Source organism: Miscanthus floridulus, chromosome 2 (assembly GCF_019320115.1).
Source record: "Miscanthus floridulus cultivar M001 chromosome 2, ASM1932011v1, whole genome shotgun sequence".
NCBI lineage: Eukaryota > Viridiplantae > Streptophyta > Magnoliopsida > Poales > Poaceae > Miscanthus > Miscanthus floridulus.
This window is the reverse complement of record NC_089581.1, coordinates 177,821,751-177,832,175: the sequence shown is the minus strand read 5'-3', so window position 1 is coordinate 177,832,175 and position 10,425 is coordinate 177,821,751. Positions and strand designations below refer to the sequence as shown.

The 10,425-nt window shown below is 50.8% G+C and overlaps 2 protein-coding genes, 1 non-coding gene and 1 pseudogene across 3 annotated transcripts; 1 reads left to right on the top strand and 3 right to left on the bottom strand.

Moving 5' to 3' along the window:
• Positions 1-115: 115 nt before the first annotated feature.
• On the bottom strand, positions 116-3,505 carry LOC136535867 (gamma-interferon-responsive lysosomal thiol protein-like; annotated as a pseudogene).
• Positions 3,506-4,581: 1,076 nt separating this feature from the next.
• Positions 4,582-6,714, bottom strand: LOC136535865 (myb transcription factor 42-like). The gene is made up of 3 exons (XM_066528296.1): positions 6,582-6,714; positions 6,309-6,438; positions 4,582-5,305 (listed from the first exon to the last, which is right to left on the bottom strand). The coding sequence occupies exons 1-3, from the start codon at positions 6,712-6,714 to the stop codon at positions 4,582-4,584; spliced, it is 987 nt and encodes a 328-aa protein (XP_066384393.1).
• An 816-nt stretch (positions 6,715-7,530) lies between these two features.
• On the bottom strand, positions 7,531-7,602 carry TRNAM-CAU (transfer RNA methionine (anticodon CAU)). Its single transcript has one exon. It is a non-coding gene; the product is annotated as a tRNA-Met (tRNA).
• Positions 7,603-7,935: 333 nt separating this feature from the next.
• LOC136535866 (uncharacterized) lies at positions 7,936-9,541 on the top strand. The gene is made up of 3 exons (XM_066528298.1): positions 7,936-8,462; positions 8,569-8,982; positions 9,096-9,541. Exons 1-3 carry the CDS (start codon positions 7,997-7,999, stop codon positions 9,152-9,154), a joined length of 939 nt encoding a protein of 312 aa, XP_066384395.1. The 5' UTR covers positions 7,936-7,996; the 3' UTR covers positions 9,155-9,541.
• Positions 9,542-10,425: the final 884 nt, after the last annotated feature.

The following is a 10,425-nucleotide window of genomic DNA, read 5'->3' as shown; positions in this document are numbered from 1 at the left end:
TTCCAAATTTCTAAATTATACGACGATTTGGTTTTCTAGATATATTGTTTGTACTATGCATCTAGACATAATATATATATTTTTGAAGAGGATAAAAAATGTTATTATAATAATAAAACAGCAACGACTATATAATGTTATTACTATATTAACTATTACTGTACGATGTACAGGCCCCATAAATTGTGTATCCTGGAGAGCAAGATGTAACGGCCCTATGTAATGTTCTTATGTTCACATGACCCAAAAGGACACACAGCTAATCCATTAGTATTCTCCCAGCCACACCTTTACTGCTCCCTACCCCCATCTTCAGCAGCAGTTGCAAGCTTGCTGACGCCGGAGTTGTAGCTGACGCCGTTTCGCGCCTCCGCTGTCTCGAGCGCCATCTGCAGACGTCCCAGACCCTCGCAGGCCTTCGGTGGAGTGCCCTTGTAGGCCTTGCAGATGTAAGCCTCGAAATTCTCGTAATCCTGAAACGACGAAAACATATTCATCAGTCATCACCGCCAATGGAATGAGTTTGATCAAACAGTTGGGCAAGGTGAAGGGTGAGCCATGGATGCAGTTGAAGTCCAGGTGGAACTTGCCTCGAACAGGGGCTGCCCGTCGACGACCACCCAGGGGACGTACCGGTGCGGGGGCTCGAGAGCGTTAGTCTGGTTCGCGTACTCGAGCTCAAGCTGGAACAAATCAATGAACAAGATGCAAATTCATACTGCGGTTAGAACATGCATTGAATTACAATTACAAGAGAATGCGACATGCGAGAGATGGGATAGAAGTGGTATAGCAGCACAAAGAAGCAGTACTAGAAAAAGCTAGCCGAAGAAGAATTGAGGACGGACCTTGTGGCCAAGTTCGCTGTTGTAGCATTGTGTTACAGGCTTGGGGTCGAGGCCCAGCTTCTGGAAGCAGGACTCCCAATCCTTGTACTGGCGCTTCACCACCAGGTCCTCCACGCAGTAGATGAAACTGAAATGCACATCCTGTACCCAACAACAACGACAGAGGCATACACGTAAACATTGAGAATGACTACAAAAGTAACAAGATTTGCTTGAGAAAACTGCAGAAATGGTGTCGGTTTGACCCGGAAGCTTTGATCACAGAGTGCAACAGCTATTTTGTCTTTATTTCAAAAAAAAACTGCTAATTTGTCAATGGCAGATTCATTTGATCAACCGGTTGTCGATCGGCTTGTTGCACGTTTTACCGTTCTGTCCGGAGTTTCGTGGAGTCATTCTTGCAGGTCAAAGCCCTATGAGTGGGCAGAGCTTAGGAGGAGAGAGGAATTACCAAATCCGGCCAGGCGTCGATGGCGCAAGCTTCCACGGTGTTGAGAAGGCACTCGTACGGACCATGCTGCAACAACAACCACCATCAGCTCAGCAGTGTTACTGTGTTAGCATCAGCAATTACTGCTACTGCAAGACTATACTAAGAGTAATTAACAACAAAATCCCCAATTCTGTCTCAGATTAACTAGTACTCTACTCCAGCAAGCAGTGACACCCAGGATGCGAATTCAAGGACCGCAATTCCGGACGAAGCTGCAAAGAAAACGCGAGGAGCGGATCGGGCGGCGCTCTACCTGGCAGGAGATCACTCCGCCGGGGTGGATCCGGGCGTTGCCGTAGGGGACGAGCGTGAGGTCCACGACCTCGAGGAGGCCGTCCACGAAGACCTTGGCGAGGTGGTTCACCACGAAGCGCGCCGAGTAGGGGCACAGCGACTCGTAGTACAGCGCCACGGCCACCTTCCCGGCCCCCTCCTCGCCGACCACGGCGGCGGCGGAGGCGGAGGCGAGCAGTAGGAGCGCGGCGATGGCGAGGCGGGTGGCCATTGGGTGGGATCGGTCGGAATGCCAAGGTAGGTCGCCGCGTGGGGTGATGGCTGTGGCCGCGTGCGCCGGCCGCGCGCCGTTATTACCAGACCGAGACGAGCATGAGAGGGCCCCACGTGGGCCACGTGGGACGCGGTGCGTGTCTCAAGAGCAGCGCCCGTGGGACCGACGGACCGACCGATCGAGCTCGTGAATGCGGACGGGATCCTGGACCAGATTGGAGTTGCCTCGCTTGTGCAAAGCGTAAACAGCCTGCGACCGTGCGTACTTCAAAGAACATACGAGGGAAGCCAGCAACGGATGCGTATGCGGATAAGGTGAAGGTGCTGTGTTCTTTTCTGCGTAAGCAACTGACAATTACGGTGAGCGAGAGAATGTCGTGAGAGCACAGCAGTACTCCGTAGATGATTAGTTAAGTGTCTTGATAGCGGACTGCAAATGGGGGTGCCAATTGGAAAGTCTGAAAAATAGCCAAAATTTTGGAGCATGTCAATACTGACATCAAGTCAGTGCTTAACATACTTAGAAGTTTCTAGTTCATTATTGCATTTTTATGGTGTACGTCACAAAGAAAACACAAATGACAAGATATAAAGAAGACACATGAGCAAATTAACTTTTAATTCCCATACCAATAAAAAGGAACACCATTCTACGTCCCAGTATTCGCCCTGTTCACTTGGCTTAAGCCGTACTTTTTCAGCCAACGAATAGTATTTTTTCTCTCACAACAAATCAGCCAACAGTACTTTTAGCCATGGCTTATCAGCCAAGCAAACAGAGCAATTCTTCGTTATCACCTAAACCACCATTTTCAACATTCTTATTGCCATTTAAACCATTTAGGGCCAGCTTGGAGGAGCTCTGGTGGCTCCGCTCCGCCTCCCACTACTAAGCCGGCCGGCTCCGTGCTACAGCACAGCACCGCTACAGTACTAAGCCGGCTGGCTTTCCGTAGCCGGTCCGGCCGCTCGATCGTATCCGCCATACTTATTAGCTATAATATAGTGTTTTTATCTCGTAGCAGAACAGCGTTAGCCGAGATATATCCCACACAAACGATCGAGCGAACAGTTGGATACCGGTGAGCACGAAGCCACGAAGGTGTGGGCGCTAACATGCCACGCTTGCAAGACCGCTACCGTGCGCACAGTATCGTTGTACTACTACCTTCTAGCATAAGCAAACTAAGCAAACCGAGGAAAGGCCAGAGCAGTAATTGAGCGATTCATTGACAGTTTTGCGATGATTGGAGGACGTGATATAAAATTTTAGTACCTGGCACGAGATCTCGCTGTTGGACCCGACGCGGGCGTTGCCGTAGGGGACGAGGCGGAGGTGGACAGCGTCGATGAGCCCGTCCTCGAGGATCCCCGCGAGGTGGTTCACGATGAACCGCGAGCAGTACGGGCACAGCGACTCGTAGTAGAGCTCCAGGGAGACCTTCCCCTCCTCCGCGGACCCGCGCTGCGGCAGGAGGATCGCGCCGGCGGCGACGAGGAGGAGCACGAGCGGCGGCAGGAGGAGGAGGCGCCGGGGACCAGCCATGGTGCTCGATTGCTTGTGCCGTGTGTTTGCGTGCTAACGACTCTTCTTGCTTTCTTTTTCTTACACTGATCCGTGGTGAGTGGCCATTGGCAAAGCATCGATCGGTTCTTTCGTACCGTCGTGAGGGAACTGACGATAGGTAAGCTGGGCAAAATACCCGATACCCATTACCTATACCTGAATTATCCGAACCTGGACCCGAATTATCTGAACCCGAGGTATCTGATCCCAAATTCGGATAGCGATTTTGATTACCCGAAATTAGTTTGGGTAATTCGGGTAATATTCCCCGGTACCCGAACTACCCAAAGATTTATTTTTGTCTTTGTATTTATCATGTGTTTTAGCTGAACCATTTAACTTATCACTTTATTAGAATATAATTCTCTCTATTTGAATGATTGACTGTAATATATTATTCTCTACAAATTGCTATTGAAATTCTATACAAATTGCTGCTAAAATTATGTATAGATCGCTACTGAAATTTAATGTAGTTTGTTGTTTTCTGTAAATTTGGGTATATCGGGTAATACCCGGACCCGAACCTGAATTATCGGGTACCCGAATTTACGGGTAGCGTTTTTTCGGAGATAATATCGGGTAGCAATTTTTATTACCCGAATTTTGAATTACCCGAATTACCCGATCCGAAAAAATCAGGTAACCCGAACGGCCAGGCTTAATGATAGGGACGGGCCGGCCAGGGCGTGGAATTTCGCGGTGTCCGGTGTCCCTGACTCGCTGTGTGTGTGTGTGGTGGCGGCCGATGCAACGCAAAGCCTGATGGTTACAGGGCCCCGTGATTTTTCAGCTGCCGGGAGACGTGCCAAGTTACCAGCGGCTGCTTGATTAAGGCCTTTTGCCGGTCTCTCCAGCCCTAGCTCATGCGGAGGAGCTCCTGTCAAACGTTTTTTTTTGGAGAAGCTATTTTTGAGGAAGAGGAGCTGTAGTAACGCACCACGCAAACACAGTTTCCTCTAGGAAAAGGAATAAAACACACACACAAACGACGTTAATTATCCGTACAAGTAATAATAACCCGAAAACACCCAGAGTCAGTGCAAGCATATGAATGGATCAGCTCGGCAGGTTTGACCAGCTGACTGACTACCTGATAACGAAGTTCATAGTAACTGGATCAAAGCAGCATATAAGCAGTCTGATGAGTTTTGCATAACCACTAATTAATCAGCATTCAGCAGGCCAATGCCCCAGCCCATCTCCGACGACGACGAGGAGCCCGCGTAGTAGGCCGGGTCAGCCAGCAGCTCGGCGATGAACTGGTCCACCCCCGTCTCCTTGTCGCAGTCCAGGATGGCGTCGATGAACGCCGCCGCGCGGTCGTCGCCGCCGCCGCCACCGACACCAACAATGCCACCGTCGTCACCGCCGGCCGCCGCAGCGCTGCTGCTCCCAGCGCCGTGCACGGCGACGCCGCTGCCTGCGCCGGCGGCGGCGGCCGCCTCGTGGTGGTACTGCCCAAGAACAACCTGCTGCTCCGCGTCGTCGGCGAGGAAGTCGCTCCACTTGAGCTCCTGGCCCTGGCCGTGCTCCGTCGTCGGCGACGCGGGCGCGTCCGCGTCCACGCGTGCGATGACGACCTGCTGCTGCTGCTGCGCCGGCGTCATCGGTGGCAGCATGCCAGCCGCGTGGTACGCGACGTCGTGGACGAGCGGGAGCGCCGCCGGCGCGGGAAGGTAGGCGGTGGAGCCGCCGTTGGGAGAGAGCGCCAGCGGCTGCGGCGGGCGGATGGCGAGCGCGCCGATGCTGTGCATGAGGTCGGCGATGGGGCGGTGGGTGATGGGGTCGATCCCGCGCTGCCGCAGCTTCTTGCTCAGCTTCGTGTTCCAGTAGTTCTTCACGTCGTTGTCCGTCCGCCCCGGCAGCTGGTTCGCGATCAGAGACCACCTGCAAAACGCATGCAGTTCGATCGCCGCCCAGATCAGGGCACCATCGAGTCATCGACGACGTGCCAGACATCTACGATGCAGGCAATGCATGGCTCGATCGCACTACAATTCCCATTGCAGGTTAACTGAAACAAATAGTAGGAGTACTAATAACTAGCGATAAATTAAGATGCATCTCAAGATCATCTACCCTAGCAACTATGAGTGTAGTGTAATAGTAATAATCCTATGGCTACGAGACTACGAGAGTGATCTGGCACTGGAGGCATCGATTCCAATCAACTTTGCATGCGCGCACGCATTGTGTATGTCACACTGTACGTACAGTTCGTTATCGCTCAGAACTCCAACGGTCTCCCCGACGGTGTCATGTTGTTTTCATTCGCATCAAGGGTTCGACCCATCAGCAACGGCGCTGATGCCAGAACTACTGAATTAGCTGTCCGTTTCTACTTTCTAGGGCTTGTTTGGAATGAAGAGGTCAATTGCTCTAGAAAATTGCATTGCTACGATTGGTTTTAAATTTAAGCTAGTTCATTAATAAGATTCAGAATCAGATCCTGAAGACTCCATCTTTCAAAACACCCGATTACTAGGAATTTTCATGTGAAACATATGCTTATTCTTTTGCCGCACAACAATGTCCAAGAATCATGTACACTAGCTGGACTCAGAATTTTTTTTAGAATCTTTTACCCTTATAAGTACTATAGGACGTGTCTAACATAATTCAGATCTTCAGTGCAGCAACACTCTCTAATGAGATAATTAGTTTCGAAACTGAATTGAGATAGTAGATAATAAATGGCCTTTATCTGTAGTACTACAAAGGATCCTTTTTTTTCTTCTGAAAGAGCAGTACTACAAAGAATCTAAACACTATTCTGTTACTAAGTGAGAAGTCTGAAAGATGATGCAAATGCATGTTATAGAAGTAGTTGCTGTGGAAACAAATCAAATGACCATATAGTGTACATGATTTGCAGCACTGTACTGTGTACCTGCTTCCAAGCATGGCGTGGAGGGTGACGATGAGGTCTTCCTCCTCCTGGGTGAAGTTCTCGTGCTTCAGGTTGGGACGCAGGTAGTTAGTGTACCTCAGCCTGCAGCTCTTCCCGCACCTCTTCAGCCCTGCATCATCACATCATGCCGCACCGTCCATCCAACGCCTTGTCATCCGTCAGCCAAAACAAAACAAAATGACACGCACGCAGAGATATCATCACACACACACAGGCCCTCATCTGGCCTGGCCTGGTGCACGGCACGATCACCTGCTCTCTGGGGCACGTTGGTCCAGTTGCCGGTGCCATGGGTGGAGGTGTAGGCCAGCAGCTTGGCGTCCTCCTCCGGCGTCCACGGCCCCTTCTTCACGTTCGCCTTGTCGCAGCACGGCGGCCTCCCCATCGGTCGGCCGGCCTCGACGACGACGACCAACCACCGCGCGCAGTGGCGCTGGCGAGCTCGAGAGAGCTCTGACGACGATGCCTTCCGGAGACGAGATGAGATCACCGCTGCAGAAAGGTGATACTGCTAGTACATATGGATGGAGAGGAGGAGGCCGGCTGCCACAGCCACGGTAACAACATGTTGGGGGCGTCGGGGGAGGTGGAGGCACGCGACGAAGGCGTGATCCCCTCCCCCTCATTTAAGATTTAACTAGCCACGGCATGGTTAGTGTCATTCACGCAGGAAATGGTTAGATTAGGGAAGAAACGCTGGTTTCCTCGTTGTTTATGGCGGTGGCGGCAGTATAATAGGGGGCGTGTGCAACTGCTTCCCTCCGGCAAATCAACAGCCTATTAGGCGAGGGGTTTAGCTGCTGGTTGGTGCGGGTAATAATCTTATCGTTGGGGGTGATGGTGAGGTTTAAAATTTTCACGAGTTGGACATGATGATTTTCACGACATCAGCGCCGCCAAATCGGTTTTGCAATGGCCTTGGCCCCGGAGCAGATCAGGTCCTCAGCACTGCGCATCATCGCTTCTGTGCTGGACGTACTACGCGTCATGAACTTGCGAAAGATGTGCTCAGTTCATCAGCTGTATATGAAATGAGATGGACAAATGCTAGAGAGGTTCGATTCGTCCAAATGTGCGCTCTGGCATGTGAATGGTACACACCCGGTTGCAAAATGAAAAGAGAATCTAAATTGGGCAAACAAAAAATGAAAAATATATCAAAGGCAACCCCTCTAAATTGGGCAAAAAAAATTGAAAAATATATCAAAGCCAGGTTTCGATCCTGGGACCTGTGGGTTATGGGCCCACCACGCTTCCGCTGCGCCACTTTGATGTTGTTGGGTGTTTTCTGTTAGAAGATTTGATATCGTAGAAGCTGTCTCTGTTGCCTCGTACAGCATCTCGACCGTCCACCGACAGACCCTGCGTTTCCCGATCCACCGTCCACCCGACATCTCACCGCCCGCCCGCCGAAAGAGGAGTAAAAGCCAAAGCCCAAAGCACAAAACGAATTGAAAAAACGCCGCAGGAGGAGCCAATCAGCGCGCGCCAGGCTACGCGTTCCGAGAAGGGCAGCCCCGTCCTCGCCGGACGCGTGTAGCAGCCGCGTCGAGCGGCTATAAAAGTAGCCGCCTGCAGCACGGCTCCTCCTCTGCTCTCCGGCTGATCTGTTTCGTTTTCGTATGTGCTGGTCGAGAGCTTAGTTCTAGCGGTTTCGTTTCCAGAAGATGGAGGATTCGGTGGGCGTGGAGGAGAGGAGGGAGCAGAGCGAGACGACGCCGCACAAGAAAGCGCGTCAAGAAGTAGTGGAGGCCGGTGGTGTTGGCGGCGGCAAGCCAGGTGAGGAGGGCGGATTCCTGAGCGCCATGGCGTCCAAGATCGGTGCGACGATGTCCGGGACCAATGGCGGGAGCGGCGGCGAGGTCAGTGCGACCGTGGCGTCCGATGGCGAGGAGGGGAAGAGGGACGGTAACGGTAACGGCGAGCCAGGTGAGGAGGGTGGGTTCCTGAGCGCCATGGCGTCCAGGATCGGGGCGGCGATGTCCGGTGCTAACGGTGGCAGCGGCGACGGCGGCGGTGCCAATGCGGCCGTGGCGTCTGGTGGCGAGGACAAGGAGGCGGACAGTAATGGCGGCGGCGGGATCTTCTGGAAGCTGCTGCACAGCTCGCCCCCTGCGGCACCGCAGGCGACAGGTAAGGACCAAGGAGTATCTGTTGTCCTGTCTCCGCGGCCAGTTGGATCAGGAAATGTTTGCATCTTTGCAGTGTATCCTTTTGATCGACCGATTGATTCGTGTAGGAGCAATGGAAACAGAGGAGGTGAAAGATCAGGACGTGGCAGGTGAGCAAGCCGGGATTCTGAGCGCCATGGCCACCAAGATCGGCATGGCCATGTCTGGTGCGAATGGCGATGACAGCCGTGGCGACAGCGGGCACGACGACGCCAAGACGAGCAATGGTGAAGCGGTTCGTGGCAATAATGGTGAAGAGAAGAAGGGGGAGGAAGCCAATGGTGGCGGCATTCTTAGCGCGGTGGCTTCCAAGATCGGTGTGGCCGTGTCAGGCGCCAATGGCAACGGGAACCACAGCGCTGAGGATGATGCCAAGAAGAGCACCGGCGACGCTGGTCATGGTGGTAGCAAGGGCGAGGAGAAGGGGCGTGATGTGTATGGCGGTAGAATAGTTGAACAGATCATTTCCAACCTGCCCTCAGGTATAAGATTCGAATTGTTACGGAAGCTACACTTTCTAAGAAAAACATAGACCATTTGTGCCATCATGTTGTATTGAAGTTTGAACTGACAATCTCTCCTCTGTTTACTGCAGATGATCAGGCGCCAGATGCCGATGAAGCTTCCTTGCTCATTGCCATTATCGAAGATTAGCTCCATGTTCCGAAGGCTCTAGGTCATGACTGAGCAAAAGCGGATAGCGCTAGCATGTTACTCCCTCTCCTCTGTCACCAAAAAAAAAAAAAATACTCCACCACTGTTGGGGACACCTTAGGAGCTGTGGATGCATGCAAAGAGTGTCTCGTAGTCTTGAGCTATCTTAGTAGACATTTATCTTAGTAAACATCATGTAACGAGGCTCTGATTAGGTTTCCTGTGGTAGAATCTGTCTATCTAGTTTTATATTCTCTACACGAGCTGAATTTATTCTAAGATGTAACAGTAGTAGACGATGTGCCCGTCGACAACGAAACGTCTACTGTAATCTTGTCATTTCTGAAATCTTATAACTCTAAGTCTTTTGAAGGTGCTAGTAGAAAATGATGACCACGTGTGCACATATGAGCATCCGTATCATATGAACTCATAATTTCTTAATTTATACATTGACAAAAATGTTGTGAGTTGGTAACAACTAATATAACCGTACAGGTCTTATAGTTCTCAATTTTAGATTACCGGCCATTGTTCCGCAAAACCACTCTCTCTAGCAATTCACTTTCTCCTTTATACTTGTAAAAATATCTTATATAGCACTACATGAGAAATCTTATACATCACTGCATGAGATGGCCATGAACCTATTAACACGTAGCAATATAAGTACCCTCTAGAGAGAGGTTTTATTGTAGACACTTAAGGCCCTGTTTAGTTCCAGTTCCTAAAATTAGTCAGCTAAACTGTCTTCTAAAATTTAGTCAAGCCCTACTTGGTTAGGTGGATTAAATGGGACTAAACCTGACATGTGCATGTTTAGAATGATCAAAACACCCCTAATTAATGGTAACCTGCCCCTGGCTTTTTGGCGCGACGGAGGCCGCGCTGCTGGCTCCCGCGCGCGCTCCCTTGGTTTTTCGCGCGCATGGCTTTGGCGCCATTGTGCACGCGCCTGCTCTGCTTGGCGCCTATGCTAGCTTTGTTGCAATGTTCATTCTCACTCACAAACAATGTTCAAATTGTTTAAAAAAACTTCATTATTACAAACCATGTCGCATCTATGACCTTGCAAACAAACCATTCACTATCCAATCATGAAATTGATTCATGTTTTCATCTTCGTCTCCATAACGTGTGGTGCCTCTAGTTGCTTGAGTTGAAGTTCCTTCCTCATTTGGGATATAGTTTTTATCTTGATCACACGAGTCAAATAGGTCATTCATCATACCACTCTGTCTAATGAAATTATGCAGTGCCATGCATGCCAT

What these genes read in the sequence shown, in the direction of transcription:
- LOC136535865 (XM_066528296.1), bottom strand. Translation starts at nt 6,714, where the DNA reads ATGGGGAGGCCGCCGTGCTGCGACAAGGCGAACGTGAAGAAGGGGCCG. An exon ending in CAACGTGCCCCAGAGAGCAG is followed by an intron (nt 6,439 to 6,581) that starts GTGATCGTGCCG and finishes GTGATGATGCAG; the next exon opens with GGCTGAAGAGGTGCGGGAAG. An exon ending in CACGCCATGCTTGGAAGCAG is followed by an intron (nt 5,306 to 6,308) that starts GTACACAGTACA and finishes TGCGTTTTGCAG; the next exon opens with GTGGTCTCTGATCGCGAACC.
- LOC136535866 (XM_066528298.1), top strand. Translation starts at nt 7,997, where the DNA reads ATGGAGGATTCGGTGGGCGTGGAGGAGAGGAGGGAGCAGAGCGAGACG. An exon ending in TGCGGCACCGCAGGCGACAG is followed by an intron (nt 8,463 to 8,568) that starts GTAAGGACCAAG and finishes TGATTCGTGTAG; the next exon opens with GAGCAATGGAAACAGAGGAG. An exon ending in CATTTCCAACCTGCCCTCAG is followed by an intron (nt 8,983 to 9,095) that starts GTATAAGATTCG and finishes TGTTTACTGCAG; the next exon opens with ATGATCAGGCGCCAGATGCC.